This window comes from Lactuca serriola, chromosome 8 (genome assembly GCF_051521515.1).
Source record: "Lactuca serriola cultivar US96UC23 chromosome 8, Lser_US96UC23_V15, whole genome shotgun sequence".
Taxonomy (NCBI): domain Eukaryota; kingdom Viridiplantae; phylum Streptophyta; class Magnoliopsida; order Asterales; family Asteraceae; genus Lactuca; species Lactuca serriola.
The window spans coordinates 5,948,624-5,968,071 of NC_136415.1; the positions used below are offsets into that span (position 1 = coordinate 5,948,624).

The following is a 19,448-nucleotide window of genomic DNA, read 5'->3' on the forward strand; positions in this document are numbered from 1 at the left end:
CAACTACGCCCACAAATGATCAAAAGGGATACCGAAGAAAAATGCTCAAATACTAATTTAAGGGAACTACAGCAAGTCAAACATGGCTGAGGAAACTTAAAGAACGGAGACAATCCGATTCAGGAAAAAAATGGAAGAATCAAAATTCTGATCTCTAAGTACCGAGCAAGGGAAGGGGTTAGTACCGGTTTCCATTTTGGGTCGAGTGTTACACGTCTCGATTGAGACAGTATCAGAAGACCTAATTGTAGAAGATGCTTCAAATTTTGATTTTACGTTCCTTTGGAATCCTCCTACTGCTCTGGGTTTTACTTCCTTCTTCAATTCACATCGTAGACGGCGATGAAGACTACGGAACCCAGCTTTTAAGCGCAGCAAAAGAAGACAAAGATTGGTTGATTTCAATAAGAAGGAAGCTCCACGAGTACCCTGAACTCCTTTTCCAAGAACACAACACCAGCGCCCTTATTCGCAATGAGCTCGATAAACTTGGCGTTTCTTACACATACCCGATTTCCATGACTGGTTTTGTAGCTCAAATTGGCACCGGGTCTCCTCCTATTGTAGCTCTTCGAGCTGACATGGATGCCCTCCCTTTGCAGGTATTAATCTCATATCTCCTGAAGTGAAGATTAAGTTTGACTTAGTCTTGATCATATAACATTTTGACCTATAAATTCCAACTTTCTCATTGTAATTTAGGAATGCATTAGGAGCTAACAGTATTAAAATATGTATGATGAAAACATTAGGAGCTGGTTGAATGGGAACATAAGAGTAAAAACGATGGTGTAATGCATGGATGTGGGCATGATGCTCACACAACCATGCTCCTTGGTGCTGCTAAGTTACTTAATCAGAGAAAAGACAATCTAAAGGTATGCCTTAATGTAACAATTCCATTTTACTTCATCAACTAAATGCTTTTCTTTTTTCTTATTAATTTGGTTTTAAGGGAACTGTTCGATTGATTTTCCAACCTGCTGAGGAAGGAGGTGCTGGTGCATCCCATATGATAAAAGAAGGTGCTTTAGGTGATTCAGAGGCCATATTTGGAATGCATGTTGATTATACAATTCCTACAGGAACCATTGCCACCCTTTCAGGACCTATGTTAGCTGCTGTATGCTTCTTTAAAGCTAAGATAGAAGGTAAAGGTGGTCATGCTGCTGAACCTCACAACAGTGTGGACCCTATACTTGCTGCATCATCAACGGTTTTAGCCTTGCAACAATTAATCTCAAGAGAATTAGATCCCCTCCAAAGTCAAGTAGGTGGCTTTGTTCATAGACAAATTAAAAGTGGATGAAGTTGAATCTTGAAATTGTGGTTTATCTGAATTGTAGGTGCTATCAGTTACTTATGTTAGGGGTGGAAATGCATCGAATGTTATTCCACCATATGTTGAATTAGGGGGAACACTCAGGAGTCTCACTACTAAAGGTTTGCAACACCTTCAGCAACGGGTGAAGGAGGTGATTGAAAAACAGGCAGCTGTTCATAGATGCAAAGGTACAGTTGATATGATGGAGGATGAATACCCTCCATATCCAGCCACCATTAATGACGAGAGCTTGAAGCAGCATGTGGACATGGTGGGTTCAATGGTGCTTGGTTCAAATGGAGTGAAGGTGGCTAAGAAGGTGATGGCTGGAGAGGATTTTGCTTTCTATCAGGAAGTGATTCCTGGAGTCATGTTTGGAATTGGAATCCGTAATGAGGGTGTTGGTTCAGTTCATTCCCCACACTCTCCTTATTTCTTTCTTGATGAAGATGTCCTTCCCTTTGGTGCAGCTTTACACACTGCTATTGCAGAGTTATATCTCAATCAACGTCAAACCCCTTTCACTGTGTAAAAAGGTATATAATTTTAATTATGACAGTTGCTAAAAGATTCTCTGTATTGGGATATGATGTAAATGTATATAGAGTAATACATGTCCTTTTGTCTTGAACATGTTCTTTCTCATTGCTTGTTATGAGTATATATATATATATATATATATATATATATATATATATATATATATATATATATATATATATATATATACTAGGTTATAACCCGTGGAAACCACGGTTCACGAAGTAAAATAATGTATGACTAAAAATAAGAATCGTTATTCATTAATTTACAAATCATTAATTTATTTACAAAGTTTGATATGTTCTATTATCATAAGACGTTTTGGTTTATGTAGGAAATTAGGCTTGAAAATTTTGTTTTATTTCACATTGCTTAATTCATTTGGTCTAATTATACAAAGCTCTTATCTGTTACTCGATCACAATCGGTAGAAAATAAAATATCACTGTTAAAATAAAACTAAAAAAGTCCAAAAATAAATACTATGTTTTGCAAAGGAAAGTAAAACAATATTAAAACTTAACAACGTGCAAAATCATTAATCCTACATTTTCAATTTTTTTTATAAAATTAGATATTTTGTCGGTAATATTGTGAAAGATCATTACAAGCACCGAAGCACATCAGTATTCCCCTAACATAACAACAATTCATAAGAACCATAGAATATAAATCCATAACTAATCATTTGAGCACGATCCATGACTAAAATTTCAAAATTTTCTAAAGGTTAATTTACAGAAAACAAATAACACATATTAGGGTACATAACAAATTTGGTCTCTGTGGTCATTATATAATTTTGACAGTAAAATGTTAACTTTGATGACACTGGGACCAAAATTGATAGGAAATTAGAAAAAAAAGGATTGGATTTCAAAAGGATGTTTGTGGAACCAGCAAGATGTTTATGCAAACATGTTATATTTATATAAAGCTCACAAATTAAAGATATTTGCAAAATTTATAAATAAATTGAAGTTTCTGTAAAAATAGAGTTCTTATCAATATCATCACCTCCAGTGGCAGTGAGTGACACCAAGCAGCAACCAAGCCTGCATTTCCCACCAACATGTGTTGACATATTGAAAAGAAAACCATGTTGTTTAAAAATAAAACGAAAACAAAATTGAAATGATGAATTAAAGTTAATGTTTTGAACCTTAGAAGTGGAAAATTTATGAAGCTTATCGAATATGCAAGTTTCAATGCCACGTCCAAACTCCAAATTTTAACAACCCACCTAAAAGAAGATAACATTGCAACGATCAAGGATAAACTTCAGATGAGAAATCTGAAATGAATGGTGATGGTACACATACATTTTGGGCCTTTGGTACTCAAGTTAATGTTAAAATTTCATTTACTTTATTTTACTTACTAAAATCTTCCAACATTTTAAGTGGAAGTAACCATTCCCTTCATATCTAAACATAACACACTGTATTGAAACTTGAAAGGCAAAAGGGTGTTCCTAGTTCTATTTTGACAATTTCTTAAACATTTTAAATAAAAATAATAAAATACTCTGCTTATTTGTTTTGGAGATAGATTTGAATTTTTAACCATTTCAGGTCAAATACTTCAGAATTATAGTACAGATAAATCACTATATATATATATATATATATATATATATATATATATATATATATATACACACACACACACATACACATACCTGTTTGTCCATAATTATGCTTGATTTCCAATTCCATACTGTTGTTGAATCTATTTTGTACTTTTTCATTTACTATCAAATCATGGAAACATCACCATAAAGTGAAAAATGCTAATTAACCAAAAATATGGTATAGTGTTATCAATTTAATATTAAAAATGTACCTTTCGTCCAATAATTATTTACTCCAAAGTAGCGGTTTTCAGAAGTTAGAAGCAGTTGCGAGCAGTTATATGTTTACCAAACTGACAATGTTCATCAAAGGGACAAGTCAGTTTGAGTTTGATAAGTTAGTTTTGGACAATTTTTTATTGAAATATTGTATTAGTTTTCGTCAATGCGTCTTTATTGGAGGTATTTTTCAATCAATGTATCTTGCTTTGTTGAATCAGCAATTACCTCTTCAAAAACACTACAAACCTTTTAGAAACAAAAAGAAACATGATGAAACGGATTTCAGGCCCCTACGCAAAAGCAAAAACGAGTCCCTTCATAAATGTTTGTATAGATCGTTTTTTAGATAACTTTTTTTTTTCTTTTTTTACTTCCGAATAAATATTTTATAGGTAACATTTTATTGTTTTAGACTTAGTTATAATTTAAATAAAACAATGGTAATGAAAAAACAAGTAAAGAAAAAAACACCTGTTTTTGTTGAGAGGGATGTGGATGTCCAATTATAGATGATGTAAGTGTAATTTTTCTATGTGAATAATCCAGGTTTCCATCAACAATATAAAATACTTCTTCTCTTCCGGTTTATATGCATGGATAGTAGTTTAAAAAAAAGAAATTAAATATCTTTATATTTTTTGTTTCTATAAATCTTTATATCCAATTAAATGACAACATGTGTCATATCTTCCTATTCTAATAAAAAAATAGTTTTATTCTCCTTTTGACATGTGTCACCTTATTAAACCTCTTAATTAATGCATATTATATTCTTCTTTTGCTATGTGTCACCCTAATATGTATCATAAATAATACTTGCCACTTGTTAACATATTGATTATTCATTTTAAATTTTAAATTTTAAATTTCCCACTCTATCTACATTAAATTAATAGCATTAAAATAAAATTAATACAAATTATAAAGTGATATAATTTCACATATGTATTTAAATCAATGATTGTAATTTTATATATAACTAAAAAATCTCTTAATTAATAATTTATTTAAACTAATTGATTAATTACTTTGATTTTTTAGTATAAAAGTTTAATTAATTTTGTAACCGTGGTTTCCATGGGTTATAAACTAGTTTAATAATATTTTAGTATATTAAAATGACACATATAATTTAATTAGGTAGGAAGATTTGTAGGAATAAAAGTAAAGTTAATTTCTCTTTAAAAAATAATTATCAAGTCTTGTGGTTTTAAATGTATTTATAAAAATATGGTAAAACGTTTCGTTAGTTGGGGTCATCTCTTTTATAAAACAAGAATAAAAATTAGGAAAAATACTTGTCATGATAATTACTTTCTTGTCTTGTTCATGTTTAGATAATTTTTTTTTTTTACATATTTAACCATTTAACTTGTTAAATATATTCATATATTACCATTGTCACATGCTACAGTCGGTAACAATGATAATATGTGAACACATATAACAAGTTAAACGGTCAAATATATATATATATATATATATATATATATATATATATATATATATATATATATATATATATAAAATTGTCTAAATATGAACAAAACGACAAAGATGATTAACCTGAGAAGCCATTTTCCCTAAAAATTAAATAGATCATCAACTCTATTCACCGGAGACACCACATTTTCAGCCTCTGTTTAGTTTGCTAGTGCATTGGGGGGTTTTTAATCTCAAAATTAAATAAAATAAAAACTTGTGAGATCTTATGAAGACCAATGTTATTAGCATTATTCAACGAAGAGAGATATTTGGAACACGATGATGGTTATACAAGCTCACCAATGTCGGAGAACTATGTGGCATCATTGTTGGAAACCTCTATATTTGTAGTTTGTTTTAAGATATGAAAGCGAGTTTAATTTTAGGGTTTGTTTTAAAAGTTGTAGATATATGATCTTTCTAAGACCGGTAGGAGTGGAGTGGGGAAGGGAACCGCACCCCAGGGTTGTGGTTTAGGTAGTGCTGGGAAAGGGTGAGGAGAGGGCACCCCACCCTCTCTCTCCTAATGTGATTGGTCAGTTGTATTTTTTGTATTTTCATTATTGATTTTAGCTTTTAATACATATAATTAAATTATAGATATATATTAAGATATTATAAAGGTTTTTAATTCCCTATGAAATGAGTATAATATATGTATACAATATATGTTTTTCTTAAAAAATAAAAAATGAGAGGTAATGAAAAGTGACCATTTTTTTGTTTTTGGTGAGCGGAAGGTGAATGAATGGAAAACTGATGTGACATATAAAAACTGAGTGGTGAAAGGTGAATAAACCCTCCAGTGTAAAAGATGAAATCAATTTTTTTTGGACGTCAAACACCTACTCACTAAACCTACCAAGATGAATTCAGGTTTAATCTAAAGTTTGTTTTAAGAGACGCATGTCGTCTCCATTTGCAATTGTTTTATTTCAGACCTCTACATATGGAACGAATGAGGGGACTACCATCGGGTCAGGTAGAAGTTCATCATTTTCACCGTGGTTAGTGTCGGATGACCTTGTCCTTTACATGCACTTAACATGTTCATCGGCATGCACGAACCTTGAAACCCACTTATTGGTTTTCTAGTTCGATAATGTTTCAATTTCTCAAAGATAACGAGAGTGTTAATGTTCACCATGGGTAAAATGTTGTCGTTAAAGCCAAAGAATTAGTCGATTCCTCTCAATCATCAGTGTACACCCGAATTCAAAGCCTGTTATAGTTGGGAGAAAAGAGGGAACAAGATGAGAAAAGGGATGTAGGGGACTTAGGTTCCACATACAATATTAAAACTCCTTTCACTATTTATTTGTAAATATTACCAAAATTACTACACTGTGACAAATAATTTTTAAAATCAAAACACTTAAGTAAAAAATTTGTGAAAAGGATGATGCTAATATGTTTTGATTTGATTAATTATGATTAAAATAAAAAAGAGACATAACTCATGCGAGTATTTTTGTCTTTATAATAAAACCCTTAGGAATGAATCTAAAATCTTTGTCTTTATCCAAATAATAGAATAATTCACATTGAATTTAATGGGAGTTAAAAAAATCAATTTGTTTTTATTTTGTCAACAAAATGCAATATTTACGGAGATTTACAGTCAAAATCCTTTAAATTCCTTTGAAATTTGTAAACCAAACATCATTCTCCAACTTTCCCTTTTATTTTTCATTTTTTTTTCTTTGCATCTGCTTATGATCTCAATGTATCAAAAAAAAATATCTTATACTAATTATACTAGGTGTGAGACCCGTGTATTACACGGGTTGATTAAAAAAGTTAAATATAAAGTGTAGACATGAAATATTTTCTAAAGTAAAATTTTGAAATATATATAATTAAAATGATGAACACATAATTCAATCTATACTAATAAAAAATTATTATCATGTTAAATATGAATGTTTAAAAAATTAAGTATTTTTTGAATTAAACTTTCGAAATAAAAACAATAAATAGAATAAACCACAATAACCATTTATGTAATTTGTCTTAATTAATCTTTACTAATAAAACTAATTAATATAAATTCATAAATAGAATTCATTAATATATTAATAGAAATAAAAATTCACAAATGGAAGGTTTACTATATACATTAATTCATATTAATTATTATGAGGTGACATTTAATAGGTGGAAGATGATAAAAAATGAAAAAAATACAAAAATGACAAGTGGTAAAAAAATAATTTTAAAATTCTAAGAAAATGACATGTTTCAAATTCATTAAGAAGTTGACATTTATCAAAATTATCTTTATTTATTAAGATAGATACTAGGTCATTGAAATTCGAGACCCATATTACCCACTCTAACAAAAAATGTTAGATGTCATATTAATGTCACCTCATCACCACATATAATCATAATGGATTTGTATTTCCATTAGTTCATCATTACACATTTTTTTTGTTTAAAATTATATCAAAAATATAATTAAAATGCTAGATAGTTTTTCAAAATTAGTTTTTCATTCGTAAAAACAATACATTGATTAAAAAATGAGATTAAAAAAAAAGACAGAAAAAAATAACATAAAAATCCCAAACATTACAATGCATAAATTTAAAGAAAACACCAAGCAACTAATAAAAAAAAACTTAGACAAAAATATATAAAAAGTCCCATAAAAACATAATTCAAAGATATTTTTGTTCATGTTGTTTTAGTGTAGATTTTTGGTAGGTCTCTCAAAGGTATTGACACGTTTCAACATTTTGAATTTCAACTACTATTGTTAAAATTCCAATCGAACCGAGAATGAATTGTTGATCAGGGTTAACTATGTTATTATCATCGTATGTGCAAATCGATTTAACTTCATGTTCAATAATCATATTATGCAATATAATACATGCATACATTATTGTTTTTTAACCGTTTCTATATCCTAGAGTCTTGCAACATGTAACGTGTTTAACGATATGTCATTTCTATTTGAGGACTCCAAATACCCTTTCTATATCCTTTATAGCAGATCCTCATTTTTGTAAACATTTTTGCTTTTTCAGTTCGTGGTACTATGTATGCCTTCACAAAGGTGGAGTAAAATGGGTATATCTCATCACAAATGTAGTAACCATATTTATACTCATGCTTCTTCACCGCGAATGACATATCAAGTGTTTTGCTGACCATATCTTAAATAAATTTCAACTATAAGATGTACTATAGACAAGTTATAACATGGTACCAAATTATCATCGCCGCACTATAAACTATGAAATAACATTAAACTTTTATTTTTTCTGAATTGCTAAAATGCATTAGTTATAACATAAAACATAAAGATAATATTAAGCATCATACTAGTAAACACATAAATAAAAGTAAGAGGATAAGATTTTTAAAGCAAAAGCATTACTTGTATCCAAGACAAATTACCAGTATCTAGAAATGTCTCCCAACCTGCATGTTGATTGTTGAAGCATCAAGATTAATCTTCCTTTTAACCACAGTGCATCCCACGAGACCCATCATGAATTCTTTATTTTGATTTTCACTTAATCGAACAAAGCAGGTAATTTTCCTCCATATGTAATCATGAAAATGACCTAGTTTCGTTTCCTTTGATTAAATTCTGAAAAGGACCAAAATACCCTTTACTTAGCCCCTCACTTCTTCTCCTTTTGTCAATCTTTTTCCATCAAAGCCAACCCAGAAGCATGAAAAAAATGATCAGACATGTCTCTTTTAATATAAACCAAAAAATAAAAAGACCATATTGCCCTTTATTCATATTATTGCACCACAACATCCATCCATCTTCAATCTACCCCTCATTTCGTCTCGTTTTGCATTTCTTATTCCAACAAAGCCATTCTAGACATCCAGAGAGAGAGAGAGAGAGAGAGAGAGAGAGAGAGAGAGAGAGAGAGAGAGAGAGAGAGAGAGAGAGAGAGAGAGCGTAATGTGTTCAATTCTGTTTACCACATGAGTTGGTGAAACTCCTTAGGGCAAAGCATTTGTCATGTCGTTCTGTGTGAATTTGTTTTAGAAAATTATAGACCAATTTTCATAATATTTATCATTACAAATACTTGAGAAATTATTATCTTCCTCCGCCAAGAAATAGTGAAATACGAGCATAAGTGCATAATCAAACACTAAAATGATGAAAAGGGATATTGAAGAAAGGAGACAATCCGATTCAGGAATAAAAAATGGAGGAATCAGAATTCTGATGAAGGGAAGGGTTGGTACCGGTTTAGTTTTTGGGTCGAGTGTTACACGCCCCAATTGAGACAGTATCAGAAGACCTAATTGTAGAAGATGCTTCAAATTTTGATTTTTCGTTCCTTTGGAATCCTCCTACTGCTCTGGGTTTTACTGCCTTCGTCGATTCAAATCGTAGATGCCAATGAAGACTACGGGACGCAGCTTTTAAGCGCAGCAAAAGAAGACAAAGATTGGTTGATTTCAATAAGAAGGAAGCTCCACGAGTACCCTGAACTCCTTTTCCAAGAACACAACACCAGCGCCCTTATTCGCAATGAGCTCGATAAACTTGGCGTTTCTTACAAATACCCGATTTCATGACTGGTTTTGTAGCTCAAATTGGCACCGGGTCTCCTGCTATTGTAGCTCTTCGAGCTGACATGGATGCCCTCCCTTCGGTTTTTAGGGTCAAATCAAAGCCAAAACGTTAGTAAGGGTTTTTGTCAAGCAAAAACTGAACCGAACAGATTGAAAATTTAAAACTGAACCAAACCAAACCAAACCGTTTCTAATGGTTTGGCTCCGGTTTGGTTTTCTGGTTTGAGATATTTAGGTCTATTTTAATTGAGTCCATTAAACTAATTTAGTAAAATAAATCGATTATATTGGTACATGAAAAGAAAAACTTGCAAAAATAAAAATAACCTAACACGACTAAATTCGTGATGTTTACTAATTTAAATAATAAAAAAAATTATGAAAACACTATTCTTATCCATATCCTTTTTTAAATATTGAAAAGGAGAGAACCTAGAAAAAAAAAACATAATAGGTGTAGTCAGAGGGGTGATATTGTCAGTGTCAGTAACAAAAGATATTAGACTAAAGAACAACCACAGTCAAGACAAGACTCTGCTTTGCGATTAGGTTTAGGGCAAGTGGAAACAAATCAAACGATTGCTTGGAGTTGGAAAGGTGGACTCTTTGTTGTCGGGCTTCATTTACACTATAGTAAACAAAAGAAACTACTAGGAATCTGGGTTAAATAAACGTGAGTTTTAAATTTTATTATCTATATATAAAAATTAATATATAATACAATAAAATATAACTACATATAATATATATATATATATATATATATATATATATATATATATATATATATATATATATATATATAGAGAGAGAGAGAGAGAGAGAGAGAGAGACTAAAGAACAACCACAGTCGAGACGAGACTCTACTTTGCGATTAGGTTTAGGGCAAGTGGAAACAAATCAAACGATTGCTTGGAGTTGGAAATGTGAACTCTCAGTTGTCGGGCTTCATTTACACTATAGTAAACAAAAGAAACTATTAGGAATCTGAGCTAAATAAATGTGAGTTTTAAATTTTAGTATCTATATATAAAAAATAATATATAATACAATAAAATATAACTACATATAAAAAATTTATATATATATATATATATATATATATATATATATATATATACACACACACACACACACACACAAATCTTAACGGTTTGGTCCGGTTTTTATACGGTTTGAAATCTTAAAAACCGTAAGCAAAACCGTTCACTACGGTTTAAAAAGTTCAAAACCGCAAACCAAACCATAAAGAAAAATACAAACCGTAAAACCAAACCGATGACCGGTTTGGCCGGTTTCACGGTTTCAAACCGTACCGCGAACACCCCTACTCCCTTTGCAGGTATTAATTTGCACCCGCTATTCTTGATTATATAACATTTTCACTAAAAATTTAAACTATTCCTCTTCAAGTTAGCTCTAAAAGTATTCAAATTTGTATGATGTTAACCTAGGAGCTGGTTGAATGGGAGCATAAGAGTAAAAACGATGGTGTAATGCATGGATGTGGGCACGATGCTCACACAACCATGCTCGTTGGTGCTGCAAAGTTACTTAATCAGAGAAAAGAAAATCTAAAGGTATGCCTTAATGTAACAATTCCATTCTACTTCACCCACTAAATAGTTTTATTTTTTCTTATGAATTTGGTTTTAAGGGAACTGTTCGATTGATTTTCCAACCTGCTGAAGAAGGAGGTGCGCGTGCATCACATATGATAAAAGAAGGTGCTTTAGGTGATTCAGAGGGCATATTTGGAATGCATGTCGATTATACAATTCCCACAGGAACCATTGCCACCCTTTCAGGACCTATGTTAGCTGATGTATGCTTCTTTAAAGCTAAGATAGAAGGTAAAGGTGGTCATGCTGCTGAACCTCACAACAGTGTGGACCTTATACCTGCTGCATCATCAACAGTTTTAGCCTTGCAACATTTAATCTCTAGAGAATTAGATCCCCTACAAAATCAAGTAGGTGTCTTTGTTCATAGACAAAAGTGTATGAAGTTGGAATCTTGAAATTGTGTTTTATTTGAATTGGTTGCAGATGCTATCAGTTACTTATGTTAGGGGTGGAAGTGCATCGAATGTTATTCCACCATATGTTGAATTAGGGGGAACACTCAGGAGTCTCACTACTAAAGGTTTGCAACACCTTCAACAACGGGTGAAGGAGGTGATTGAAAAACAGGCAGCTGTTCATAGATGCAATGGTACAGTTGATATGATGGAGGATGAATACCCTCTACATCCAGCTACCATTAATGATGAGAGCTTGAAGAAGCATGTGGACATGGTGGGATCAATGTTGCTTGGTTCACAGGGAGTGAACACTACAAGAAACACAAGCTATACCGACGTCACTTATCCAGACGACACGTGTCGTCTGCAAAACACAAGCTATACCGACGACACGTCGTCGGTAAAACGTGTTCCAACTTTGACCATATATGTTTGACTAGAAAGGCTATCCAGATGACATGTCGTCGGTATAGACTGGGCGGGAAAGGGCAAAAAATTGGCGGTATGTCCAAGCGGAAGTAGTTTGGGTAAGTAATAAATAAAGTTAATAAGTTGTTTGATAAATATTTTATTATTATTTTAGTTAGTTTAAGGTATAATAATATTATTTTAGTGTATAAATTTAGTTATTATTTTTAATTAATGTATTTTTATTGTTTTCTTTATTTTAGGAAAACATTCAACGGGAGAAGATGGTGATGCAATCACAACTCGGGGAGAACGAAAAGTTAAATGAAGAACAATGCCTCGCTCGTGCCCTCGGTGAGAGACGTGGGCATATTCGCAGAATTGGAAGGAAACCAATCATCAACAATAATTTATTTCCAAATGAACATACCAAACGTTCCAAAGCTTGCACATCCCAATCTTCAGATAATCCCCAAGTTGCTGTATTATCCCAACAAATTCAAATCATGCAACAACAAATGCTACAAATGAACCAAATGTTTAATAACACTTTCGCGTCTTTCATTCCAAACTTCCAACAACAACCAATGCCACAATTCCAGTTTAATCCCAATATGGTTCCACAAAATAACCCCGGAACATCAAATGAACTCGCGGAGGATGATGATGATGTTGATGATGGTGGTGATGATGATGTTGATGATGATGAGGAGAACTAGAATGGTAATGACAACAATGTTTGTTAAAAACTGGCTTTTTTTCGTTATTTTGTTTGATGATGTTGATGATGGTGGTGATGATGATGAGGAGAACTAGAATGGTAATGACAACAATGTTTGTTAAAAACTTGTTTTTTTTGTTATTTTGTTATGTAGTAGAATTTGAATGGTATGTTATGTTTATTAAGTGTTTTTGTATTTTAATGGTATGTTATCTTATGTTTATATTATTCTGCACATATCCCTTTTGGATTTGTTTTAAATGGTATATATAACAAAACCTGTGGAAGATATTAAAAAAAAAAATAAAAGGCTATAGAGACGACATGTCGTCGATATAGCTTTCCGATTGTAAAAACGGTTTTCATTTTTCCAAACGACAAGTCGTCTCTATCGCTCGTACTTATCCAAACGACAAGTCGTCTCTATAGCCTCACACTTTTCCCGACGACAAGTCGTCTCTATAGGGTCCGAATAAAACTTTTTCTTATTTCCTTGAAAATCAATCCCGACGACCCTTTGCAGACGACATGTCATCTGGACTGACCATGCTATACCGACGACACCTTTACCGACGACATTTTCGACTTTTAGCGACGGAGCTATACCGACGACTTTGTACAGACCACATGTCATCGGTATAGGCTTTAGCGACGACAAGTCGTCTGGACAGGGTTTAAAATTGTCGTCTGCATAGTGTACGATCCTTGTAGTGGAAGGTGGCTAAGAAGGTGATGGGTGGTGAGGATTTTGCTTTCTATCAGGAAGTGATTCCTGGAGTCATGTTTAGAATTGGAATCCGTAATGAGGGTATTGGTTCAGTTCATTCACCACACTCTCCTTATTTCTTTCTTGATGAAGATGTTCTTCCCATTGGTGCAGCTTTACACACTGCTATTGCAGAGTTATATCTCAGTCAACATTAAATCCCTTTCACTGTGTAAATAGGTTCATAAGTTCAATTATGACATTTGCTAAAAGATTCTGTGTATTGGGATATGATGTAAATGTATATAGAGCAATACATGTCCTTTTTGTCTTGAACATGTTCTTTCTCGTTGCATCGTAATTTTTAGGTGAATCTTGATTGGAGCTGTAGAGAATGTGGCTTAATACTTAATGTCCATGGGAGTTTTCTACAAGTAACAGGAAAGGAGAAGTCAACTTGACTTTTGACCCACTTATAGGATATGTGTAAGAAGGGCAATTTACTCCACCATTTTAGATGGAGTATTACATTTTCAATCTTCTTTTTTATGGTCACATCTCTCTGTACTCTCATCTGTTTATATATACAACATCAACCAATAAAAAAAATCATTTTGCCCATTGTTGTTCTACACACAGTTGTTGATAACTATGAACAGGAAGGAACATAGGCAGGTGCTATTCGGCAGAGGTTTGGTAGATTTCTCACATCAAAACCAAATTATTATTACCGTTTGATATGGTTAACTATAAAAACCATCCATTTGGACTCTTTATGCTTAAAAGTGCCAAAACTTGAATGAATGGTGGTTGAGTTAAGTATGATTGCTTAGTGGTTGGTTACTAACAAAACAAAGGAATTGAATTAATGATTACAAGATTATGCTAATCTTCTTAATTAGCCTCTAATTATTCCAATTCTCTGGCCCCCACGCATTCTTTTAAATTAAAATCCTTAAAAAGAATAATATTGAGGGTGTCACAAGAAAGTATACTTCTAAAAAAAAATGGAAGCATTAATTTGATGGGTAAAATGTAGAAAAAAAAGTTTTGTATTGAGGCGAAACATTGGTGTCCCATGCTGACTCACGTCCACATGTCTGATTGTTTCTATAATTGGTACTTGATCCGGACCCTTTTGAATTGAAATAAAGTTTAGTTACTCTTATAAACTAAGTTACACAAAGAGGTTATGTAGATCCAAATGCAAGTCTATGTGTACAATATTCATCCCCACGTAAGAAAGTTAAATTTCTGCAGATCCCAAGTGGGGAACCCCATATCTGACCACTCTTTTTGTGTCGAGATTCAATCAAGTTGGTTACATCAAAAACAAAAGATGGTAGGTTAGGTAACCACATATTAATTAAATAAACCAATTTATTTCCCAAAAAGAAAATATTAAATAATAATGTAGCATGTGTGACCAAGTTTCAAGTAAGAAGATCTTTACACGTAATCCTTTATTCCTTTTGGCATCCCTCCAAAACTAAAGTTCTTACCTTTAGCTCGACTACTCCTTCTCCATTCATACATCAACTGAACTACCGGTTTTTTCAATAGATTGTGATCGTTCATTCTTCGACTAGTTTCACGCTCATCATACTAGCCAACTGTTGTATCATAAATTGTCACATAGCTTTTGAAAGTTAGTCAGATTTGAAGTGACATACTTAAAGAAATGATGAAACAGAACATGCATGCTGATGCTATTAACACAAAAACTTATACATCCGTGTGAGTTGGGAAATTTCTAACTTCAAGATTGACGATGGGACTTATCCTGATATTATAATGTACATTGTTAGAACCTGTTTAATTAATTAACTCTTTGTTAATTGTTGTTTTATAAAAATGCGTATGGTAATTAAGCAGTTATAATTAATACTCCTTTTAATAAATCACAAGATATGTAACAATTTAATTTGCGTGAGAGTGTCAACGGGTTATTTTATCTGTTTCTCCTTTTAAGGCCATTATATAGAGTTACTTTTCCGATAAATAAGTCTATTCTGATTCCTTGGAATTCCCTCTGCTTAAGTTTTGTGGCCATGGATGGATCCCAAGTCCCAACCCAAAAAGATGGAAATTTTTATATATAAAGAGTTAGTGGCTCTGCATGTGCTCTGCCATGTCAATGTTTTGCTTTTTGAGGATAATAAACCGTCCATCCTTAAGATTCTCAAATCATTTCTTATATATTTCTCTGTTTTCTTTCTCTCATTCACTCTCTCTCTCTCTCTCTCTCTCTCTCTCTCTCTCTCTCTCTCTCTCTCTCTCTCTCTCTCTCTCTCTCTCTCTCTCTCTCTCTCTCTCTCTCTCTCTCTCTCTCTCTCTCTCTCTCTCTCTCTCTCTCTCTCTTTTTGTATTAAGGACGATGGGTGAAGAACAGAAAGTGGTGAGTACTGAATTCGGGTTTATTTGAGTGAGATGTAGATGGGTAAGAATGTGATCTGGGATATATCTGATGTGAGTCTGACTGGTTTTTTATTTTCTATTTCTAACAGGAAGAACAGAAGGTAGAAGAACCAAAACCAGAGGAAAAGAAAGAAGAAAATGCCGAGGAGAAACCTCCAGCTGAAGAGAAAAAAGAAGAAGAACCAAAACCACCAGCTCCCTTTGTGTTGTTTATTGATTTGCATTGTGTTGGATGTGCCAAAAAGATTGAGAAATCCCTCTTGAGAATTCCAGGTATGTATATATATATTTATACTCTGTGTGAGTAGTTCAGTGTGTGTCTTAATAATTATTATCAGAGTACTCCATTAATTAAATGCGGTGTGTGTATGTTTATACTTTATATATAGGAGTTGTAGGGTTGGACATCGACATGGGGAAGAACCAAGTGACGATAAAAGGAGTGGTGGAACCGCAAGCAGTGTGTGATAAAATAACCAAGAAAACAAAAAGAACCGCCAAAGTGTTGTCTCCTCTTCCTGCTAACGAAGGTGATCCCATTCCTCAAGTCGTTGCCTCTGAAGTCCCTGGATTAATTACAGTCGAGTTGAATGTCAACATGCATTGTGAAGCATGTGCTCTGCAACTCAAACGCAAGATCCTCCGAATGAAAGGTACGTGTAAGTCATTATTAGATTTTGAGTAATACAAATATTATTTCTTTTTCAAGTTCAAAAGTAATTAAATGAAATGAGATGAATAATTTAATTTGCAGGGGTGAGAACAGTGGAAACAGAAGTGGGTTCAAGTAAAGTGATGGTCACAGGAAGTATGGATGGTGAGAAGCTGGTGGAGTATGTGTATAGGCGTACAAAAAAGCAAGCAAAGATCGTGCCACAACCAGAGCCGCCAGCGGCGGAACCAGCACCGGAAGCAGCTGAGAAGCCCAAAGAAGAAGAGGCTGCAGCAAAACCTGAGGAGAAACCAGCGGAAGAAGCAAAACCAGAAGAGAAACCACCAGAAGAAGAAAAGAAGGAAGGTGGTGGTGGTGGTGGTGCTGCTGATGGAGAGAAGGAGGAGGGGAAGAAGGATGGAGGAGAGAAGATGGAGTTGGTTGACATGCAAAGGATGATGTATTATCATCAGTATCCGCCGTTGTATGTGATGGAAAGAATCCCACCACCGCAACTCTTCTCAGACGAGAATCCAAATGCATGCTGCATCTCTTGAATCCCGGTATAAATAAATCATAACATTCAGTCACAAATATTTTAGAATGTGATTTGAATGTTACATTGTTAATTGATTTATTAATTAATATAATTATCAAGTCTTCCCATTTATCTCATTTCTAAAGGCCCGTTTGGTTTGATTGAATACGACAATCAAGAAATGGAATATTAAACGACGTAATCAAGGTAATGGAATCCATAATTACATTTAACTGTTATGTGTAGTTGACTCAAACAATAAAATAAATCACTACACATTTGTTTGTTATAAATTAGTAATAAAAAAATATTAATCTAAAACAATAAATTATAATTAAATAAAAATATGTTATTAAATAATTGCACATAAATATATATTTGCAGTCAAAGAAGATTTACAAAATATTAAGACATAGATATCCATAAATCTAAAAATATAATTATAAGAAAATTAATTAATTTATATTTCAAAAATAAATGTATTTAATTAAAGTTTTAAAAAGTTTAATAAAGATTAATATCACTAAATATTAAATTAATAAAAGTAATTTCAGTTATTATATATATCATTCCATTCAAGAATACATAAAAAACACTAGATCTATGAAATGAAAATCAACTTAAGAGAAGTAATTAATCCCGTCATGCATTAGAAATGATTTGTTTCATTCTTTGGTGGCAACAAACATAATATTTGTTCATTCATTCTTAATATTTAATTCTATTTTCCTCCCCAGTTTTCAAATACCAAATATTTAGGATATATGTAAAGTAAAAACCACAAACTGCAACACATATACGGTTTAAGATTTTCGAAAACTGCAAACCACACCATGACGGTTATAAACCACAATATGTGGTGCAATTCGGTGCATACGGTTTATACGGTTAGTTGCAGTTTGATGACATCCTTAATTTTACGTACTCTTATTTATTTTGTAAATCTATAAAATCAAATCCATAAGTTTCATTAAAAAAGAAAATTAATCCAACTAAATTGCTGCTTACATAGAGTTCTTACAGTAAACATTTTAGTAATACATGATATCGTTAGCAAGCATACAACAAATTTAAACAAGGTCAAACGATATTAATAGTTTGTATTTGAATCATGTTTTCTAGACAACATTCTGTTTATAATATTCTAAACATAATTATATTTCAAAATTAGTCGCTTACTATAATAGTTTAAAAAGATAAATTCGAATATAAATGAAATACTTTGACTTTTAATCATTTAATGGTTGGTTATTATATACACTATTAACTTCTATATTTTTCCTTTTATATTTCTTTTAATTTAATTTTTTTTGCTAAGATTATATATATATATATATATATATATATATATATATATATATATATATATATATATATATATATATATATATAGGGAAAATGATATATAGACCCTATAATGTTTTTAGGGTTTACCCATTTAGCCACTTAACTTATTTTTTGGCCTAATAAGGGAACGAACTCATTTTTGTCGGGTCTATTAGTTCATTTTGGAAGAATTGAAGGGGTCATCCGGTTACCCTTTTCCATATTGACATTTGTTGACCAATTTTCTCAGGTTGACTTTTAATTTTTCCTACCCTTGGTCCCACGTCTCTCTCTCTCTCTCTCTCTCTCTCTCTCTCTCTCTCTCTCTCTCTCTCTCTCTCTCCCAAGAACACAATCTACCAGGCAACCACCATCGTCTTCTTCCTCTCAACTTTCCTCTCAAAGAGTTTACCCAAACACTAACATCTAATAAATATTTTCTCTATTTCTATTGAATTTCATTCGTTTACACAGTAAATTTAACCATTGTCCATACATATTCTTTTACAGTAAATTCAATAGATTTCACAATTGAAAAGACAAATTATCCTCTGTATCCCGTTTTCATCTGCCTGCTAATTCCATGAGCTGGTTATAACGAAAATCAAAGGATAATCTAAAGAAGAGAAAATCGCAAGAATCAAGGGGTCTAATAACGAATCAACAAGATTTAGATGATAATAACGCATACAGCCAAGGGATTCCAGCTCCGATCACCACCCTACCCCCGCTTTCTCTCCTCCACCCACACGTATGTCCTGAATCAAAACACAACCTCGACGCGCCATCAAACATCACCACCCGCCTCAACACCCGTGAATTCAGGGCTAGAAATAGAAGATTATTGGTGGAAACTGGGCAAGAAAACCAGTTGTAGTTTTGAATTCTA

The 19,448-nt window shown here is 32.5% G+C and overlaps 2 protein-coding genes, 1 long non-coding RNA gene and 1 pseudogene across 3 annotated transcripts; 3 read left to right on the forward strand and 1 right to left on the reverse strand.

The window, feature by feature from the left end:
• On the forward strand, positions 1-1,957 carry LOC145069826 (IAA-amino acid hydrolase ILR1-like 5). Its single transcript, XM_079016772.1, has 4 exons — positions 1-602; positions 753-878; positions 956-1,270; positions 1,347-1,957. The coding sequence occupies exons 1-4, from the start codon at positions 255-257 to the stop codon at positions 1,854-1,856; spliced, it is 1,299 nt and encodes a 432-aa protein (XP_078872898.1). The 5' UTR covers positions 1-254; the 3' UTR covers positions 1,857-1,957.
• Positions 1,958-8,457: 6,500 nt separating this feature from the next.
• LOC145070232 (uncharacterized) lies at positions 8,458-9,952 on the reverse strand. The gene is made up of 2 exons (XR_013689868.1): positions 9,435-9,952; positions 8,458-8,868 (listed from the first exon to the last, which is right to left on the reverse strand). It is a non-coding gene; the product is annotated as an uncharacterized LOC145070232 (long non-coding RNA).
• LOC145070231 (IAA-amino acid hydrolase ILR1-like 5) lies at positions 9,504-13,843 on the forward strand (annotated as a pseudogene).
• Positions 13,844-15,874: 2,031 nt separating this feature from the next.
• LOC145070212 (Heavy metal transport/detoxification superfamily protein) lies at positions 15,875-17,370 on the forward strand. Its single transcript, XM_079017150.1, has 4 exons — positions 15,875-16,023; positions 16,133-16,316; positions 16,433-16,696; positions 16,798-17,370. The coding sequence occupies exons 1-4, from the start codon at positions 16,003-16,005 to the stop codon at positions 17,250-17,252; spliced, it is 924 nt and encodes a 307-aa protein (XP_078873276.1). The 5' UTR covers positions 15,875-16,002; the 3' UTR covers positions 17,253-17,370.
• Positions 17,371-19,448: the final 2,078 nt, after the last annotated feature.